Consider the following 22,245-nt stretch of genomic DNA (forward strand, 5'->3'; position numbering starts at 1 on the left):
ATGTTGAATAATTTTTATTCATCTTGTATTTCCCCCCCTCATTTTCAGGATGAAAGCTAAAGTGGCTCATTGTACCTCTCAGTGCAAAGCTGAAACCTATTAACTGTCATCTTTTTATTTTTCGGTTAATGTGTCTTAAAGCCCGGCATTTGCATGCCGTTTAAGTCGATGTGTGTGGAGAGCCACGATTGTTATTAGTGATAATTTCTCTTTAATTGAATTGGGGTCTGCATGCACGACTGATACTGCCGATGACACACACTTTCACACAATACCGTCCTCGTTCTCCTCTCCCGCCCGGCAGCTGGGCCTCGTTGGGAATATCTAATTGAAAATAGAATCAGCCAGTGCTCAGCATGAGAAACTAATCACTCCAAACTTATCAGGAGAATGGGCAGGCTGCTATTTGGTCCTTTCATTTCGAAATCAGAGAAATCTGAGATGTCAGAATTCATTGCAACAATGCAAAAAAAGAAGAAAAAAAAGACATCAGTAAATGTCTCTGTGTGGAAGTCTAAATTATAGGTCATGTTTAGTTTATTTGTGGTGCTCTTTTTGTATTTGTAAAGATAAATGTGTAGATATTGGTGCATGTAAAAAACTAACACACAAATTAATATTTTTTTATACTTCCTAAAGTTTTTTAAAAACTTTTTTAAAAATGTACTATGATTTATATGATATTAGATTTATTAGATTTATTAATGCATGCTATTCAGAAGTATTTTTTATATTACTTAATATATTTTATATTTATATTTTTTTATAATTATATGTGAAAAAAAATTCTACTCGTATAATAAAATATTTTATAAAATTCAAAACAAATCCTTAGAATCCAATCAAATCACATAATTTTCAAGCACATTATGCCTATGTGTTATATATTCATATTTCTGTATGTATGAATGCGTGCATTTTATGCATTCATGAGTGTGTTTTTACGTATGTGCATGTATATGTATAAAGATAACGCTTTACTATTAATTGTTGCATTAACTAGTATTAGATACAATTTATTGTTTATGTATCATCATTTTGGAAAATATTACCTGTATAAATGTGTTTTGTGATCATTACGATTCATAATTTGTGTATATGATTCATTATGGTTTATGTTAGGTATAAACATGTGCAAACGTGTGTTGATACAAGATCCGATAGCGAACAGCTAGAGCGCCCCATGCCGACACAAAATCCGGGGATACATCCACCTAAACCTGAGCACACTCAGTGTTGGTAGCAGGAGAAGTGCTGCAGGTTTTCTCTCCCTCTCTCTCCCCCTCTCTGCCTCTCTCTTCCTTTTTTCATATGGAAATGTGAAATAATAGGGTGATTAAATAGAGCTGTATATTAAAGTACAGCTGACATTAGAATTAGCATAATGTGCTCTCGCCTCGGGCTGCATACTTTATTTGCCATCTGCGTCGGACTCCAATCCCCTCGGGAGTGCAGGCGCTGAACACTTCTCAATAAACTCACGCCCGAGTCCCTTCAGCACGGCCACAAATACCATTTCAGGCAGCGGCCATTGATTCGTCTTAATTGTGGGGCAGAAATGAACATTCGGCCCCCTGATGACTTCTGTTTGTCTGCAAAAGGATCAGCTAGTACAGTAGCCTATGTTTTACGCCCCGGTTGTTAGCATAGAGAAAGGCTCTCTCTCTCTTTCTCTCTATCTCTCTATCTCTCTCTCTCACACACACACACACACACAGAGGAAAAGAACAGTGCCTGGTAAACACAGACGTTACTTGTTTTCTAGGCTTCCTTTACATGGAGCATTAGTCTTTGAATGCATCTGCCGTAAAACAACAAGAAGGTTGGAGGTGTGTGTGTGTGTGCGTGTGTGTGCGTGCGTGTGCGTGCGTGTGCGTGTGTGTGTGTGTGTGTGTGTGTGTGTGTGTGTGTGTGTGTGTGTGTGTGTGTGTGTGTGTGTGTGTATGCATATATAGGTCTTGAGAGGCTGGGGGAAGATGGCCATTGTGCTGGAGCTTACGCTCTGTCCACTGTAATTAAGTCAAAGGCTTTACAGGACAAGGGTAGAGGTAAACAGATGTTCTTATGAATGCACATCAGCCACATAATAATAACCCCCCCCCCCCCCCCCCCAAGTGAACCTTTAAAATGCATTTAAGTGCTTGGAAATTTGTATCTTTTAAAGTTTTTTGATAAAGGACATTGATAATTTTTTTTATACATATCATACATATATCAGCTAATGCATATCTTCTGACAGAAGCTTTTAGTTTTAACCCTCATGTTCTGTTAAGAGTGATGCTTTAAATTTGAGGTCTCAAATGGTTAATGTAAGAAACTCAATTGAAATTTAGCCTCCCCCCTTTAAATTATTATTATTGCTGTAAATTAATATGTTTCTCTCTGAGTTCATCAAAACCCAGTAGGCAAATGAAAAAAAAAAAAATCAAACTTTTATTTGCAATATTTTTATATAATTGTGTATTGTATTTATCCATATCTGAAACTGATGTTAGCATATTAACATTTATTTAATTTAAACATGTTTTGTACCCGTGGTATCAGAGACAGAATTTCTGATTTTTCATAGAAGATGTTTAAAATATTTGTTTATAATGAGATTTTATTAGGTTAGGAAAGTCATTCAGAATCAACATGATATTTAAATGCTAAATGTGTTTTTTAAATTATTAAAGGGCATTGGAGTCTCAGACCCCAAACAGAACATGAAGGTTAAACTAATGATGATGGTATTTCTCTAAGTGCAGAAGGATGCTTTGGTACCTGCAGAAGAAAACGTCACATTTTAGCATTTACAGGTGTTAATTTATTTATTTTATGTTAATGTGGCAGTTTTGAAATTTTTAAAATGAGCACAGCACTACTCATTTTTTTTTTTACTAATTTACATTTTTGTGTGCTTACTATTCAAATTCCTTGATGAAATATTGCATTCCAGTATACCAATAAGATGAAGCTTCAGGCTATTGCTGTATATAATCCCTTGTCTCTGTTTCTTTCAGATGAAAACACACTCCACTGTTTAGCATTGCTTTTCGGCAGCATGTAAAGGAATGCTAGAACAGATACTAACCATTCATTCTCTCTGCTCTTTTTGATCCTTCACAATGGCCATGATTGAAATAGACACCCATGAGGGCTTCCTAGTCCCAGCTTTTCCGAGCCCTGTGTGTGACTGCCGCCCCATTGTTCTCTCAGCAGTCGCTCACTCTCGCACACATGCATATACATGAAAACACTCATAAAGGTACACAAAGCACAGCCAGAAATCAAAAACCTGAACAATTACAGCAGCATATGTTTTCCTGCGTATTCTAAATTGCTGCATTAGGTCAGAACAGCAAGCTTTCATTTAATAAATAAATGAAACTCATTTCCTAGTGCACAATTACCATTTCAACTTTGTAGATCTTTTTTTTTTTTTTTACACCAGTGCCCCAGGAGTACAGCAGAGATGGTTTAGCATCCTTTTTCACTGTATACTCAGTACACTTGGCTTGTTTGTGCTGCCATGGTAATGAGTCCCCTTTGCATGGCGGAACCGATGTTACGGTGAAGTTGTAGCATCAATTAGTCATGTATAGTTAAAGCTCCAGAGCCGCACCAAGCACAGGAGCCACTTTTTAACACATCCTCTGATCCGAGAACTGATACTGTTCATACTTTACCTGAACCCAGAGTGTATGCAAACTTCACACATTAACTTGCTTGTATTTAATTATATGATTAAAACTGTATAACGAAGAATACAATTGTTATCAGAGAAATTGTGCAATTAATTCACTGGTGAGACATTTTTTTTGTAATCAAACTTGCCCTCAGAAAAGCAATGATTCACAATGATGTCATTAAGGGGGAGGGGGCTTTCCAGGAAGTGTAACTATAGAATAAGATACAAACGTGAGAGGAAGTAAGAAAAACAATCTTGAGAAATTCTTAATGGAACAGTAAATAATACCCTTGAGCTGTTTTAAATGCCACAGACTTTAACGCTCACACCGGTGCACTTTTTTCCCCCACAGCCTCTTAAATCACAGGCAGTGTTTTCACTCCTTATTTGAAACCATTTATCTTGATGTGCGCTCCCCCTTCCCCCCAACCCAGACCCTCCTCTCTCAATTTTTTTTTTTTTTTTTTTTTTTGCTTTCTTTGAGGAGACAACTTAAGTTTATTTGTTTTATAGTGATGAGAGTCCCCTAAATCACAGTTTAAATTGTACTTTTCCAATTTGGTGGCATATTACTCCAGCATCCTTGGACAATCTTGGTGCTTGGAGGGTTTCCCAGTTTAGTGTTCTTGCCTTGCATTATGCTTCTAAAATGAGTCAGCCATTTGTAAAAGCGGAGATTAAAGACAAGCTGAAATGGGGAATGCAATGTTCACACAGTGCCAGTCCTTTGTGGAGTAGTATGAAAATGCACTTGTCAAAGCTCTGTTAAGTATGAGTTGCCCTGTTCATATGACAGCATGATGGGCACACGACAGTGCCCATTGCACAAAGTGCAAGGCAAATTTAGAGAGGTGTCAGTTACCTCAAAGTTTGTTCTTTGCAACATGTAATCATTCTTGACCCTATGTCTCATTTTCCATCAAGTCAGATCTGGTTTTAGGGGGTTATTTATTTAGCAGGACCACTATGGCACAAGTGTTGTGGAAAAGACCTGCAGAGGTTTTAGAATGAGACGTAAATAAAGATCTTTGTTGTTTTCTGTTTGGTTGCAGGTAGAGATGAACCTTCAAGTTACATATGCACGACGTGCAAACAGCCCTTTACCAACGCCTGGTTCCTTCTGCAGCATGCTCAGAACACGCATGGGATCCGCATCTACTTGGAGACCAACCCCTCGAATACCTCCCTGACACCACGGATCACTATTCCTCCCCCCATTGGTGCTGAATCCATACCACAGTCCCCATTAACCAACTTTTTGGGGGACAACAACCCCTTCCACCTCCTACGGATGGCTGGGCCCCTACTCCGAGAGCCCCCACCAGGATTTGTGGAAAACCGCCTCCCCAATACTCCTCCCTTTGTCAGCCCTCCTCCACGCCATCACTTAGATCCCCATCGCCTGGAACGCCTTAGTGCAGAGGAAATGGGTTTAATCTCCCAGCATCCCAGTGCCTTTGAGAGAGTGATGCGCATGACACCCATGGCCATGGAGTCCCAGTCCATGGATTTCTCCCGCCGACTTAGAGAGCTTGCTGGAAACAACAACTCCACTCCACCGCTGTCACCAAGCCGTGCTAACCCTATGCATCGCCTCCTTAATCCCAACCCCTTCCAGCCGAGTCCGAAGTCGCCCTTTCTGAGCACCCCTCCGCTGCCTCCCATGCCCCCTAACAGCACCACCCCGCCACAGACACAGGGAAAGTCGAAATCCTGCGAGTTCTGCGGCAAGACCTTCAAGTTTCAGAGTAATCTGGTTGTTCATCGGCGAAGCCACACGGGCGAGAAACCCTACAAGTGCCAATTGTGTGACCATGCCTGTTCTCAGGCTAGCAAACTGAAACGCCACATGAAGACCCACATGCACAAGTCTGGCTCCATGACAGGGCGCTCTGACGATGGCCTGTCCACCACCAGCTCACCCGAGCCAGGCACTAGTGACGTAACCGGGGAGGGTATGAAGAACAGGGATGGCGATTTCAGAGGTGAGGGCATGGGCCCTGACAACGAAGAGGAGGAGGAAGAGGAAGAAGAGGAGGAGTTGGAAAATGAGAGCAGGCCTGAGTCAAACTTCAGTATGGACTCTGAGTTCTGTCGGAATAGGGAGAATGGCACAAAGCCACCTTCGGATGAGAAGAACCTCTCCTTGGGGAAGATGGTGGAAAACGTAGGGCTCAGCTCCATCCAGCAGTACAATAACTTAATAGTCGACAATCGGAAAAGGTTTCCGTTCTCCAAAAGGGTCTCAGAGGGGCAGAGGGATATGGGCGACGATGATTCAGTAGTGGGGGAAATGGACCAAGTGGAGCGGCCAACTGTAAATGGAAGGAACTGTGGCTCGGGCGACTCTTTCTCAGGCCTGTTTCCCCGCAAGCCCACTCCCATCACCAGTCCTAGCCTTTCCAACTCCTCTAACAAGAGGATCAAAATCGAAAAGGATTTGGACATACCCCCAGCCCCCCTAATCCCATCTGAAAACGTCTACTCCCAGTGGCTAGTGGGCTATGCAGCATCCCGCCACTTCATCAAAGATCCCTTTCTTGGCTTCACCGATTCCAGACAATCTCCATTCGCCACCTCCTCGGAGCACTCCTCTGAGAACGGCAGCTTGCGATTCTCCACGCCGCCAGGGGACCTGCTGGACGGGGGCCTCTCCGGCCGCAGTGGTACCGCTAGCGGAGGCAGCACCCCGCATTTGGGTGGGGGGGCAGGACCGGGCCGGCCCAGCTCGAAAGAGAGCCGGAGGAGTGACACCTGTGAGTACTGTGGGAAGGTGTTCAAGAACTGTAGCAATCTGACAGTGCACAGACGCAGCCACACAGGCGAGAGGCCCTACAAGTGTGAGCTTTGCAACTACGCCTGTGCCCAGAGCAGCAAGCTCACCCGCCACATGAAGACACACGGCCAGCTCGGTAAGGAAGTGTACCGCTGTGACATTTGCCAAATGCCCTTCAGCGTCTACAGCACGCTCGAGAAACACATGAAAAAGTGGCATGGGGAACATTTGATGACAAATGAGGTCAAAATTGAACAAGCAGAGAGAAGCTAAGCCAGATTTCCTATTTTGCCTCACAATTCCTTGATTATAAAAGGGGTAGCTGGATACTCTGTTTTTTTTAGTCTGTTTTTTTGTTGCTTTTTTGTTTGTTTCCAAGTTAATGGTTTGAGTTAGTTTGTCCTAAGAAACTGCCATCTGAGAATGATAAAGACATTAAAGAAGAGAAAAAAAATGCAAAAAAAGAGGGAAATTTAATTTGGAGCCGGTATAAACCGCCTTATTAATGAGTGGATACATTAGACAATATTTTTTAAATGGAGCCTTTAACTGTGCAATAATTTCTGTATTTATTGGATTTAAAAAAATGTTTTGGCATGTCCAGGTTAATTTTTAGTTCATAATTTTTTATTCCATTATCTTATGATTTATTTCAAATGCTGAGATTTTGTTGTTTTTTAACCCAAACAACATCCTGAGATTTTTGTTTGTTTGTTTTTAGCAAAACAGAGTATCGTTTGAGAAATCCATAGGCCGCTGCTTACAATGTAGATTATTTAAGCTACACGTGTAATTTCTTGAAGAGAAGCCGCATTCAATCTTCAAATTTCAAAAGCTGAATTGAGAAAGCTGTCTTTTTGTTTTCCTTTTTGTTTATTATTCATACTAAATGAGCGGACAACAATCCTTAGACCTTGTAGCACGAACTGATTATAAGCATGTCAATCTAATTGGGAATGTAGCACTGAATATCAGTTTTAACAGTAAATCTAAAGAGGACTGTGGGGCTGAAAACCTGTACTCGAAATTAAGGAGAGTAGACTATAAAAACAGACAAAAGCGAAGGCAGCTGCTTATCGGTACCTAGTACCGACCCAGACAACGCTAGTCATAGGATGGATTGTGCTATAGGTCTCAATAGTGAATTTTAATCGCCAGCACCCTTTCCATAGACACTGCACTTAATCAACCCCGTTTGATTTTGCTGAACAGCACAATAGTGGTAGAAGGAAGACGGCTTTAAAACAACTCAGGGTGAGCTGCATAGCTACTTCTGCCAAGTCTGCCATCTGATCTCAGCCGTCTTCTCTGATAAAGCAGTCCAGTCCTCTGGTTCAGCTCATTCACAACCCTCGTCTTGTCTCGTCTCCACACTTCATATTACACTGCCGACCACCCTTAAATGTCATGAATCAACTCCATCTTTCACATAAAAGTGGCTTGTCATGCTACATTGTTGTTAAGTTAAAGGGATAGACATCTAGGGCAGAGGATGAAGCAGTTTTTGTACACTAGGAGGGTGACACACACACACACACACGCACACACACACGCAGGAAGAGAAAGAGAGAGAAGGGTCTTTACAGTCCAATTCGGGTTAGTAAACCTTAAAGCACATTAGTCAAAAGCAAGGCAGCATCACTGTTCTGTTTCCATTGACTGACATTTAAATCTAAACATTGTTATTTTGTGTTCAGTTCTATTGTTTCATTTTTGGGTATTAGGGGCTGCGGTTCTAGAGGGAGTCACCACTTTAACCAGATTAGATTAGAATGAATTCAATTATACGTTCAACAATGTTGTCATTCTATTACAATGTTTCTTAAATCACTTGAAACAGCCCTATGCATTTTTGTACATATATATATTTATCAATCATTTTGAGAGACAAATTTATACTGCACAGTAAATCTGATTAAAGTTAAAAACGTATATGATATTGACTTATCTGGTTAATCTGGTCATATCCCGTGTGTCAAAGCCATCAGCAGGTATGCAGATTAGTCAATTGCACAGTAAAGAGTGTATGTCATGACCTGTTGAGCGTGTGCTAAAACAGTAAGACAATTTTTTTCTTTCTTTCCTCTCATTCAGGACTTCCTGTGATGTGTAGTTGAACGCATTCTCAGAAGTAGCAACACGCTTACAGAATGCACAGCTGAATTTTCCCATTTCTTTTCTCTTCTATCCAACTGATTTATTGGCAGTTAAACAGCCTTCTTTCGACAAGATGCCCTAACCAGCGCAAACGATTGAAGCGAGGGAATATCGTGGTTTAAAAAGAGCAAAGCAAACTAATGAAAGAGAGAGAGAAAGAAAAGTAAACATACACAGCTTTTTCGCAGTTGACCCGCACTTTATTATTTTGATTTACATATTTGAGAACAATGGCGAAAACGGCTTCTGAGCAAGAAATTATGTTAAAAAACGGATTTATTAGGCCTTGCTAGAGGGAGCATCTGAGATTGAAGTGCCAGTGTTGATAGGCTTGGCTTTCACAATGCTGGCACTATAAAAATGAAATTAATTTATTTGGACAGTTTTTGTACTGCCATTCAATTTGACATGAGTGTGCCTTGAATACTGATCTTCCTATTTATTGTCTTATAAGACAAATGCTACACTTTTGTGATGCAAAGAATTGAAAGAAAAAATTAAGTCCACGGTTTTAATCTGCTTCTAAAAGAATAATGATAAAAACAGATACGTAGGTCATTTAAAGAAGTCGGACAAAATGAGTAGCCAGCACAATACTAATGTGTGTCTATGTGTGTATATATGTATGTATATGTACATATAACTGCACAAAAACACACACAATAGGCAAATATATAAATATATATGTAAAATGTTTCACTTCAGGACAGGACTGCGTCCCTTGATAATAATGGATGATTCTTTTGCTACAAATAGTCAAAGAAGAGACTGGACAAAAATCAGGAACTACAGAAACTTTTTTTTTTTAAAAGAAAAGAAAAAAGTAAAACGTTTAGTGCACTCTGTCTTAAAATACGTTTACAGTATTGAAACAAGTACAAGGGTAAAATGATATTTCTGTGTATGTGTGTTTTAAACAATTCTCTTTTTTTTCCAAGTTTGCTTATAAAGTTTCTCTGAATGCCATAGTGGCGTGTGTATATTGGTTTTTGGTGATGGGATTTTAAGTATATATATATATATAAAAATATATATATATATAAATATATATGACATTTCTCTTGTTTACTGTAAAAGTATACCAGTATTTGTAATATTGGAGAATGCCTGGGCAATTTACACAAAAAAAAAAAAAAAAAAAAAGAAAAGAAAAGAAAAGAAAAAAATATTTTTTCCCCAATTAATTTCTTTCCGTCTTTTTCATTTTTTTTTTTTTTTTAAAGATTCATTTTACAGTCCAATTTAAATTGTGGGTCTTTAAAATGTTTTGTCACTGTAACTGTAAAAGTCTTGAGTTTTAGTAACTTTTCTGCCTTGGGTGTAAGAAAATAAAGATTAAATCGATTAAAAGAGAACTGCAATGGGGCCAGCGACTTTAACGTGTGGAAAGATGATCACAGGAAAAATACTGAGGTTCCTGTCATGTGTATCTTTCTGGTTTCTTCTTCAGTAATGAATTTTCTTAATGGCTGGAATGAAATACATGTGTAGGCACTATGATGTGTTTATGTGTGTGCGTGTGTGTGTGTATATATATATATATACTGTATATGTACACACATTTGGCAGGATACAATTGTGAAAATTGAAATTAAAAAATGTACAGATGAGTTTAAGAGGTTGTCTGACCTTTTACTGTAGCTACATATACAACAGTAAATGTTTTGTTCACTCTTATCTTGGTTGTAAATAATTTTATATGCTTGCCCAAACTTTTACTTTTCTGTCTCCCCAACTCCCCCCCACCCCCTTTTTTTTTATTTTATTTTTATTTTTTATTAGTGTGTTCTGACTAGCACTTGGCAGCAGTCTGTCTTTATTTAAACAGCCCCTTCTTTCCTCTGATTTCTGGGGCCTGTAAAGTTCAGGTCTTTTAGCATGAGAAGAATAGAACACAAATACAAAATGTTTTACCTATTCAAGTCATTATTGTGTCATTCTGATTAGGAGGTAAAGAAAAAGGTCTGAAAAGTTTGGAAGGACTCCCTCTCTCTCTCTCTCTCTCTCTCTCTCTCTCTCTCTCTCTCTCTCTCTCTCTCTCTCTCTCTGCAAACACACATACAGGAAACAGTCTCGCCCATAATATGTCTAAAATAATCGACACAGGGGACTAAATGTGTAGGTAACAGGATAGCCAAGCCAAACCTTGCTGTATATGATCTTCTCTTCAATTGTGCGCAATTCACATCAAAGCTTTTTGCCTCCAACCAAAGGCTACAATTAAAGTCATTAAGAGCTACTAAAACTGACCACACTCATACAGACACGAATCAATCAGCCTGACCCACCATGTATTCTTTCGAACCCTTTCCCAGAATGTATTAACCCCTGGTATCTGCAACTTAAAAAAAAGATGTGGCACTTTGTGGAGGTCAGAGAGCTCTGTATGACTGTTTGTCCATTTATTTATACAGTACATTCATCTCAAACTGACAATTATGTTCACTTGTGTTATAGTTGTTTTTAAAAGCTGCCCTTCTGTGTATATTTTAGTGTGTTTTTTTTCTCTCTCTCTCTCTCTCCCGTATTTCCCAAGCATTAGAAGCCGATGCCCCTTGTTTGGACTGAGGCAACTTTGGTATGCAGGTCTTGAATAAAAAAAACAAGATTTTTTAATGCTGTTTACTCATTTTTTCACACTTCACGATGCATCATAATGTTTAAATGTGTTACTGAGATAAAATATTAAACCTTGGAGAGGGGGGTGGGGGGGTATTACACTCCATATATTCAGCTAGCTATAGCTTCATTAGCTTCTGTTTGCACTGATGCCATAAACAGATAAAGCCTACTGTAATCTCAATTTAACTGGCTCCCGGGCATGTTCTTATCGTGCTAGAATTCTTAAAGGAATGCAAGATTTTGTAGAGCACATATTTGTATTTTAAATTCGTATGTGTTTTTAGTTGAAAACTATTTTCAAGTGAGATCTATTTAGTCAGACTGAAAAGAAAAAACAAAGATGCAGATTACCTCCTCACTCACTCGTCTGTCATTATGAGGCCATTTTGTGGAGAGTGGCAGAGCTCCATGAGTCGGAGGGATACGGAGCCCCTCCCGGGACCTGTCGAGGGTGGGTAAGCTGACTGATGGCTGGCTCTGCAGGTGCCCCATTCGTCTTGGGCCCTGGGCGGTGAATTAGCGCTCATCCCGACTGCTACGGCATCATTAAGCCCCCTCGTATCCAACTCTGCGCGGTGTTAAAACCCCCGACGTAATGCTCTACCTCGGCCAGCCATTGAAAACTCCCGGCGCATCCCGATGGGGTTTAAACTTCACGCGCTTAAAAAAGAGGGTTGGATTAGGCTATCCTGTGTAAGATTAAAAACATGAAAAAAGTATAGTACTTTCTGGACTGGCCAAATATAACACTCGCGATAGTAGGCCTACAGCATTATCTTACTGTGAATACAACTGTATAAATTGATTAGGCCTAACGTTAAAAGTCTAACAGTAGCTATATCACACCCTAACCTGAAATAGTTATAAAAAAAAATTAAATAAACCACACACGCATAGCTACATCAGGCAAGGCCTCCAGAACTAGGCTATATAAAGCAGCCTACATGATGATGTGTGATGTGCTGCCCACGTATTTCATGTTTTGATTTAATTGTGACTTTTTCCTCTTAAAAAAAAAAAAAAAAAAAACTCAAAAATAGAATCCAAAGCCACAATTAGCCCTGCCAAGGCAGGACAGAGATGGACCAGAGCAAGTTTTGATTTGGCATCAGTTTTAAGGCAGGCGGGTAATTAAGCCTGTCCCTGCCTGGCCTGCTCTTTGAAGTCTCCTGTAGGGGGGATTATTCCCACTGAAAGAAAAGAAGAGATGGAGTGAGGGAGGAAAAAGCAGTGAAGAAGAAAAAATACAGACGGAATGAGAGATGGAAGGGATGGAGAAGTGAGGAAGGCAGATTCTCTACATATTCCTGTAAATTTCCAAAAAAAGTGGAAATTGGGAGTGGGAAAAGTGGAATAATTCTGATTAGCGTTTAAACAATAATACATCCATATCCAAACATGATAAAAACCCTTTGAAAAGTAGCAGTAATAAGCACAAATTCAAAGGTTTGAGTCTGGTAAGCATATAAGAAATACATTTAAATAACAAACAATAAATAATAATAATAATTTAACGAATATGAATATATATATAATGGTTCTATTCCTTTAATTCTTTCCAATCCATAATTTCCTTTCGTCCTCCACTATGCATCTCTCAAAAAGTTAATATACAGTACTTTGCAAAAGTTTTAGGCACGTTAGTATTTTCACACAAAAAAAGGGTTAAAGCCAGTTATTTATATATGTTATGTAGTGTGTCAGGTTACATTTCCAAACATTCCTTTTGCCATTAATTGTAATAATCCAGTGAGATTTTTGTATGCACATTGCACGAGTCTGCCGGTATGATCTGATCTCACCATCGAGTCTGTGTGTGATTACATAAAGAAACAGAAAAAACTGAGACAGACTAAATCCAGAACATCTCCAAGACGCTTGAAGAAACCAACCTGCAAATCTACTTGAAAAACTTTGCACAAGTGTACCTGAACAAAAACTGTTTTAATCGCAAAGAGTTGTCACACCAGATATTGATTTGATTTAGTTAAAAGAAGTTAATTGATTAATAAAATCTATATGGCATTATTTTTGTAAGCATACTCAACTTTACAGCATTTTTACACAAGTGCCTAAAACTTTTCACAGTAGGCTACTGTAGGTTTGCAGGTCGGTTTCTTCAAGCGGTTTCTTCAAGCGACATTTCTTCATGTAATCCCAGACAGACTCAATGATGGTGAGATCAGATCTCCGTGTGGAGAATACCGGCTGTTGTCAGACTCCTTGTGCATATACAAATCTCACTGGATTATTACAATTAATGGCAAATAGAATATTTGGAAATGTAAACTGATATTTCCTACTGACACACTACAGCAAAAGATACAAATAACTGGTATTAAAAAAAATTTGTGTGTTTGTGTATGTGAAAATACTAATGTGCCCAAGACTTTTGCACAGATACATTTGCCTTCTTAGGTAAAATGCTAAATAATATAAAATATTCATTTTGAATTTCAAAACAAAAGTTTTGTATGAGACATAATTAAGAGCCTCTGTGAGTTAGAGGAAAGGGAACTGCCATTATCTGTTTAAATGAAATGCCAAAAATATTATAATCATCTTGATTAGAATATGTTAAAGGAGAGAGAAGCAGTCTGTCATACACACATATCACTTTCATACCAGATCCAGTCTCTCTCTCCGTGTGTGTGGGTGTGTGTGTGTGTGCGCACATGTGCGTGCGTGCGTGCGTGTGTGTGTGTGTGTGTGTGTGTGTGTGTGTGTGTGTGTGTGTGTGTGTGCAGGCCAGAGCTCACCCTCTCATTAACCTGTTCCTGCTTATTTCCATTACATAAACAGCAGCAGGATTAAAAGGCACGCTTGGGTTATTCAGAAGGTATGGAATTATTTCGGCTCAGTCTGACAGCGTGCGCAGACCTCCCCTCTCATTAAAAGGCAACTTCAAGTGACTTAAGCCACAGTCTTCACTGCTGAGCCAGAGTGTTGACAGGTACGGTGAGACTTAAGACTTCAAGATCAACATGGCTATTCTTTCCCACAAAATCCCCCACCGGGCTTCAAGTGACGGCCCGAGATTTTACTGTCGGATGGGGAGGGGGCAAATCCAAACTGCTAAATAGAGCTCAGAGTGAGGTGTGGAATCTTTTTTCTTTCTCTCTCTTGCTCTTTTTTTTCTTCGTTTTTTTTTTGGACTTGTACCTGATCCAGGGGGAATTGCAGAAAATGAAAAGGAAAAGAGGAATGGTGCTCTTAATTATTGGAACGAAGGAGTCTCTGTGGAAGATAGCTCAATGAGGGAGTCATGGCAAATCAGGGATTCCCTAGACTTGTGTTGTAATTATTAATATTATTATTCAACCAACTTGTCCTTGTCCAATTGATTGGCATGGCTGTTTCATGGCTGTTTCCAAAAGCAGTCGCTCTCTCCTCCTCTTCTCTTGCTCTGACGGACAGATCGGCATGACAAATGACAAGGAAACTAATCAAATATGTTTAAATCAATTTGAGGCTTAACAAATGTAGCATTTCAAGTCAGAGTCGTTCGGAATTGCAGCAGATGCATAAACATTGGCACTTGGCAAGAAAACAGCGCATAAAGATATAATATAACTTGTAAAAAGAAAATCAGTTTTGAATATTTTATTCTAATTAGGGATGAATGAAACAATGTTATCTAGGAATGTACTGACATACTAAATATTAGAGATAGTAGTAAAACATTAAAACTCTTATTATCATTTAAACAATTAATGCATCCGTAGTTCTGCTTGAGAAAACACAAAGGCCTGGTTTCACAGACAGGGTTTAGATTAAGCCAGGGTTAGGCCTTAGTTCAATTTGGACATTTATAAACATCCTTTAAAAAAGCTACTGGTGTGCATCTTGAGACAAAACAATGGCACTGATATATTTTAAGATAAGTCACTGCAAGTTGCTTTCAGGTAAAACAGCTCAAACATGCATTCTGGGACTATCTTAAGCCTTGTCTGTGAAACCGGGGGGAATAGTCTGAGCTTTGATGCAGCAATTAGCATGTTTCAGAAAGGCTAACATGTGGTGCTCATGTGGGCGATGCAGGTTTAAGTCTAGTTTATGGCATATTCCCCCAGTTTCACAGACAAGGTTTAGGCCTAGTCCTGAATTAAAATGCATGTTTGAGCTTTTTTAACTGAAAGCAACTTGCACTGACATATCTTAAAATATTTCACAATTCACTGACATTGTTTTGTCTCAAGCACATCAGTAATGTTTGTTTCTAAGGCATGTTTATAAAAGCTAGACTACTTAGATGTCCTAATTAGACTAGGGCCTAATCCTGGCTTAAGCCCTGTCTGTGAAACCAGGCCATTCTGATCAAACTCTTTCCACTTTATACCTGTCTAAATAATTAAGCAAAACAAACAAAAAAAAATCAAATTAAACAATGTTATCTATGTACTGATAGGACACACACAACTTCAATAAATATCAGTGATCCTGTCAGTTATCAAACTTTTCTAATCAAAGTCAATGAAGAAAGACACTGTCTAGATGTGGATTGAGAAGGTCACTCTTAAAAAAAAAGAGAGACTGGGAGACATTGAGACAAAGAAAGAAAATTCCTTTAACAGCACACCAAACCAGTCACTCAAATGTCACATTTCTGTTTTTTTTTTCTATACTTTTTGCCTTTCCTTAAGTGACAACAGGGTGAGTTCTTTAAAAAAGCAGTTCTAAAGAACTGAAGGCTCTGGCGAGGTGCGTGGTGTCTTTTTGATATTCAGATTTGCCTGCCTACACAGAGCATTATGACACATTTGGATGATCGCATTGTGGGATTATGGGGCTGCCTTGTCATTTTCAACAACAATACTGCGATTTAGGGATGCTATTTCTCACACTGCGGCTCGCATTAACGCCGGGCCCGAAGATTTACATAAATCTTTGTCTTAAGATGAAAGAAAGGGTTTGAGACAATGAAGTTAAGCTGGAGAAATGGGAAGGAAGGTGTGTGAGTGTGTGTGAGTGTGTGGAGGGAGGGGGGTGTTAGCAAACGAGAGATGGGGGAAATATATATATTTTTCTAATTCATCCTCTGTACTGTTGATACAAAGATACATAATGCTTCTTTCTTATGCCCTCATCATAAAAAATAAGCAGGAAAAATAAACATTAGCTACACAGAAGACACAGAACAGAAGCAAAGTGTTACTCATTCAGAGCTGATTTACTGATTCGTCTTTCAGCGAATCGGCGCGTTCCTTAATCTTATTGCCTGTAGCAGTCATTTCCAAAACTGACCTAGATTGTTGCACCACCCCTCCATGATTGGATTCATTTCCTGTGATTGTGATTCGGTTTACATCACAGGCAAGAGATTGAAATCAGCCAGTTTTTCTCTAGGTTACTGTCGAATGCAGATTTTCAAGAGTGGATTGAATCTCAGAGCCATGCGTTTTCTTGCTGAAATTTGTTTCCTGCACATACCTGGTTCCACTTTCCTTTTATGAAACAAAAGTTGATAAGCCAAGATATAATTTTCATAATTCTTATACCCTGCAAGATCGAGGAGTTTATGACACTTTGAAATGAAAGCTGAGAAATGATTCTACTCGGAAATGTGCAGAAAAAAATGGTAGGCTACCATTCTTGGTCTCTTTATTTAATAAAAAATAAATGAAATAAATACAATATATTGTACATATTCAAATTATATATATATATATATATATATATATATATATATATATATATGAAAAATATATTTGATTAATAGTATATAATGTCAATATATATATATATATATAATATATAAAATGTACGTATATATAATAATAATAACATAATTTACAGTATTTTAATAACAGTAATTATGATGATAATAATAACAATACAAATATATTTATATATTAAAATAATAATAATAAAAAATAAGTTAATAAATGATTAATTACTCAGTCACCTATAATAATAATAATATGAAAAGTAATAAATTAAATTTAAGACATTTTCTATGTTTAAATTTCCTTTTAAATCACAGATGTTCCTATGACAACACTGCATATCCATTAAGGTAATATAAAGTTGAATTTATCGTGCAGTACTTTGCTTTAATGCCACTTTCTGTACCTGCACATAGATCTGAGGACACTTTCCTCAACTCACGCCAGACCAAAATGTGCAAGGTGTATTTTATTGGAATCTATTTCCATAAGGAGCCATTTCCAACACCAGGGCTGGGCAGGATCCATATGTCCGACATATGATTGGATGCTTCCCTGCTGCTAAGAGCAAGTGCCACATATCTGTGCCATGGCAACACTTTGGTGATTATAATTCAGACAGAAAGGTCATTATTTATTGCTTTTCCTGCCTGCAGCAGACACTGGTGCTGTCCCTCAGTTCATAGTAATAAACTAAATAAATGACAGTGGACAGATGGCCCACCTTGAACTAGTGAAAAAGGTTATTTACATCTGTGGATATTCACAATCAGCTCGCTCTCGATCACTCAGCGCTGACAGTCTCGACAAGCTGACATCAGATAACAACGTACAGAGATCACCTCTCTTTGCATGTGTGTGTGTGTGAGTGTGTGTGTGCAGCGCTCAGGGATTTTTTGCTCTTGTTGTTGTGATCGGTTCCCAGGTTCTGGAGTCCTAAGGAACATGACATTGTAATCTGGGCTATGTTTTATTTATGGACCTTACCGAAGCAGATAACGGCTGTTTTAACAAACAAAGATGATTGCTTCAGGGGCCACTCACTCGTCCTGAGGTAATTAAGACAAAGTAGCTCCCTTGGCCAGGAGGCGGATCCATACAACCAGCTATTATTTCCCTTAAAAAAATAAAAATGCGACAGCAAGCGCGAGAGAGAGAGAGAACGTGTGAAAGAGAGAGAGGCTGTACTTCGAGTGTGTGAAAAGAGAGCATTTGATTCAAAAGGTCTTTTGTCATGTTTTATCTGTGCTTAAACCTCCTAGCCGGCCATGTGCTATCAATGAGGCTAATGCGATACAAAACACAAGCTCAACTGTACAGTGGGATCCAAAAGTCTGAGGCCATGTGGAAAATATGGAATATAAAATCTAATTTAAACCTGCAAGTAAACAACAATTTTACATAGTGTAAGTCGCTTTGGATAAAAGCTACTGTTAAATTAATGTAAAATGTAAAGATTCTGTATTTTTAGGTCACTCATTAAATATGCAAATGTGTTACATTGATCATGTGACTCCTTTGTAAAGACAGTCAGATGTTTCTGCTTCCACTGAAGCACAAGCTGCTCTTTGAATAGTCTCAAATCGTTCTGGAGAACAGGATCAGATCTTACACAAACTTAAGTGCCAGTCCATGCATGTATGACTGTATGTCCACGTTTTGATGAATGTTCATGGTGCTCCTTTTGATAGGCTACAAATGAAAAGCGAATGGAGACGAGAAGTGAATTGAACTCCAAACACCCAAAGAATCACCATTGAAAGGTAAACAAAAGTTTTCTACACTATTCACATTCCACTATTCCAAGTCTTTAAAAGCTAATGTGATTTGCACTTGAAAATCGTGCTCGACAGTCATGGTCACCATTCATTATCACGTATTGGAAAATAGTTGCTTGGCCACTCTGCTATAAAAAACTATTGTGGTGTCAAGGGAAGAAAAATTAAATGGGTTTCCAAAAGCATGATTTTTGGATGAAACTTTAAAGCAAAACAACATATAATGTTGAAATTCTGAATTTTAATTTTTCAGTTCACCATTTGACAAAAACTGTTATGCTGATGTAATTTATCACAAAAATAAAATGCAGTTAAATACAATACTTCAAAATATTTAAAAATAAAAATAAATAAATAATATTATTTATATAAAGTATAAAAATTTTAGCACCTCACTATGTAAGAAACCAAACTTACACATCCCAGATAGAGAGGTGATGGAAGTGAGTGATGAAAATAATGTGCATGCCATCTAATGTATACATACAAAGCTAAGGAGACGTTTTTTGGCTGAATGCGTGTGTTAAAATGGAGTGGTTTGTGGAAACAGGGACCTGGGCTTTCCCCGCAGCTTGTCAGGCACAATGAATGGGGCTATCTGTTTGTTGTAGGCCTCATCCCTAGCCATGTTTATTTGTAAACTGAGCAGACAATATGAAAAGCTGGGCTGTACAAAGACCCGAGACTGCCAGCTGGCTGACTGAGGGTATTCATGCCTTCCCTCAACCCCTTTCACAATGGCAAAACCCTCAACAGACGCCTGAATGTATACAGACACACATGCGCGCACATGCATAGGCACACAACCTTTCATAATAGCCCGGAGAACGTCTTAAGGAAGTGCGGAATCTGCCCTCTCCCATTTGCGTCCACTTAAACAACGCACACACGCGTTACATAGGAAGCCTCAGGCTTGTCTACTGTAAAGCCACGACTTGCAATGCCAAGAATGAGGAAGACTGTTTTAGCAATTGTGTGCGAGTGCGGACATAAGATTTACAAATCGGCCCCAAACCCCCCAGAGAGAAAACAAATTGGTCTCTCTTCCTGTTCACATCAATTGATGTTCTATTAAGACCAGATGGCCTTGATGGGCCTGAACCCATCTTGCAGAACATACATAGAAAAATGTCGATGCCTATTAATTTTCTGTCTGCTCTATGGATATTTAGCCCCTGGCTCGGCTGTACCGAGGAGTAAAACAGCACTTTTGACATCCATACGTGAGGTTTCAGACTCCCTTAACCTTCAACTCACACTCTTAGAGAGCGAAAAGAAAGTAGTCAGCCTCGTATTGATACAAAAGGAAAGTCTGTCAATCGGAGCATTCTGAAAAATAGACAAGTGCTCTCGAGCAATAACATACATTATGCCGGCGTCTCCCTGTGTGTGAGGGTGTGATGTCTTGTAAGATGCATGCACAGTTTGAGATGGCTATTTCTGTATTATCTCCGCTTCGAGCCTTGACATCTCTGTGCCACACACTTGCAGTTCTGTTGAGGGTTGAGGACAGTGTGAATAGAAGAGCATAACCTGTCCTCTATCACTCTGAATTGCTGGGGAAAAACATCTCATGAACTGCTTTGCCATCTGAAAGGTGTTTTCTATGTCATGGTATGATATATTGCACATTGAGACACTGATTTAAGAACCACTCACCTCTCATAAACCTCTTTCTTTTTTTTTAAAGAAACTGAGCAAAACCTTCAATATCAGGTCATGATACACAGCTTACTGGCAGTGTACAACATGTTTGAGGCTTCTTGTAGAGAGACAAGTGATTTTTCATTCATCGTTTTGACCTCACACTCATCATCCCAATTAGATTATCTTACAGTGTGGCACTGCCATACTTGGAGTTCGAGCGAGCCAATTCACGTCCCTGAGCAGCAATAACGCTTTTATTGACTTTTGTTCTGAATAGTCGGGTGATGACTTCTTGACTGAAACCAAATATTGTTATGGATACCGCTCTCAGCGCAATAAAAACCTCACTCTGAATCTGTGTAGTGCGGTTGTGATATAAGCTCACGTTTTGTGTTTCCTCAGACGGCGGGCTGACGTCCACATGCAGAAAAAGTAATGTTCTGTTGTTCGTGCTGGATATCTTTTACAGTGCATGTTCTGATTAATTCAGCTCTAATTTGAGGATGATTTATTTTTAGAATTAATCATTATGGAGAAAATAAACATTTGCAAATCACTTTACTGTAAAGACTAAACTAAAAGGAAATTTGTTTGCAATAAAACAACTATAACATTTGGTATAAAACACAATAACGATAACTTTTTTTTTTGTTCACGAGCGAATCATTCTGAGTGGAAAATGAACTCCAGGCATCAAAAAGAAAGGAGAGAAAGAAAAAAAGCAAATAACACTGTGAAATTGTGAAAAATGCTGCCTCATTAATCATGCCCCAGTGCATGCTGGGAACACCTGCACTGTTAAGTTAAGTAGATTTACTTAATTTTTTTAACTATTGAAAGTACTCAAATTTGTGGATACTCTGTACAAAGTTTTCTACTTTAGAAGCAATACTTGAGATCTCACTCTAAATGTAACAAAGCAAAAATAATACAACAATCCCAAGTAATAAATATGAATAAAGTAATAAGTACAAATGTAGAATATGCTTATTATTCTAGTAGTTCATGCTACTAACACAGAAAATACAAAATCCTTTCGACTGCATTCATTATTTTTTTGTAGGTCATGGATTTCTAGCTCCCAGCATGACTGACTAGATGGACTAGAATAGTAGAGGAAATTACAGTATGTGTTATTTTATGTGTTTTGAGTCAAGGTAAATACTTGTTAGTGTTTCTTGTTTTGCTTTATTGAAGATTTAGAAGAGTTTCTTTTTTTTTAACCTGAAGAGTGGAGCTTGTGCTTAGGTTATCGGCATACTAGATACTTTACAATTAATGTTAGTGGTGCTTTTTTTCAATATTCCTTGGTTTTTATGTATTTAAATGGTCTTGTATCGTAGATTAAAGGCAGGGTAGGTGATTTGTTCCAGAAAGATTTTTAGTTATGCTGGTTGAATGTCTCTTCACATCCTGATTGCAATCACTAAATGTCTAAATTTATATATCATCTGTGAAAAGTGTAGGACCATAAAATGTTCCGCATTCGGTCCGAATTCAATAATACAATGTCCTACCTGCTTGTCAGCGTATGTATTTTCATGCCTCCGCGCACCTGCGCGCGCAGACATTACACGTCATCAGCGTGTTTCGTGCTATGCAGAGTTAGACAGACGTCAGTAACAGAGCGCAGTAAACCAACAGCAGACGCCTTACAATTCCAATTATTCACAAAACAATGAGCTTATGCTGCGTATATAACTACTGTAATTTGGAAGAGATAGAAACCCGTGACGTTATACTCGGAGTGGTTCGTGACTACAATGTATGCTTTTTAATGGCAACACTATCAACGCCAAATTGAATCTGCAGCAGTCAGGTGGTACACTGCTCTTTAAATTGTTTATGTTCATTATTATTGTAATGTTATGTGCTTTACATGAGGTAATTGAACACTGTCTCTTGTGGCCCTTGGCAAACTCTGCTGTG

The 22,245-nt window shown here is 38.6% G+C and overlaps 1 protein-coding gene across 3 annotated transcripts in view; it reads left to right on the top strand.

Moving 5' to 3' along the window:
- The window catches only part of bcl11ba (BCL11 transcription factor B a), a 74,021-nt gene extending 63,361 nt beyond the window's left edge, over window positions 1-10,660 (top strand). For 2 of the 3 annotated variants that reach the window (XM_079632309.1, XM_079632310.1), the window contains one exon: window positions 4,723-10,660. In XM_079632309.1, the coding sequence (XP_079488435.1) occupies window positions 4,723-6,719 (1,997 nt within the window). In that variant the 3' untranslated portion in view covers window positions 6,720-10,660. The remainder of the gene's footprint in view (window positions 1-4,722) is intronic. The other variant, XM_079632311.1, reaches the window with a different exon arrangement.
- Window positions 10,661-22,245: the final 11,585 nt, after the last annotated feature.

The sequence above is a fragment of the Phoxinus phoxinus genome, assembly GCF_949152265.1.
Source record: "Phoxinus phoxinus genome assembly, chromosome: 13".
NCBI classification, from domain to species: Eukaryota; Metazoa; Chordata; class Actinopteri; order Cypriniformes; family Leuciscidae; genus Phoxinus; species Phoxinus phoxinus.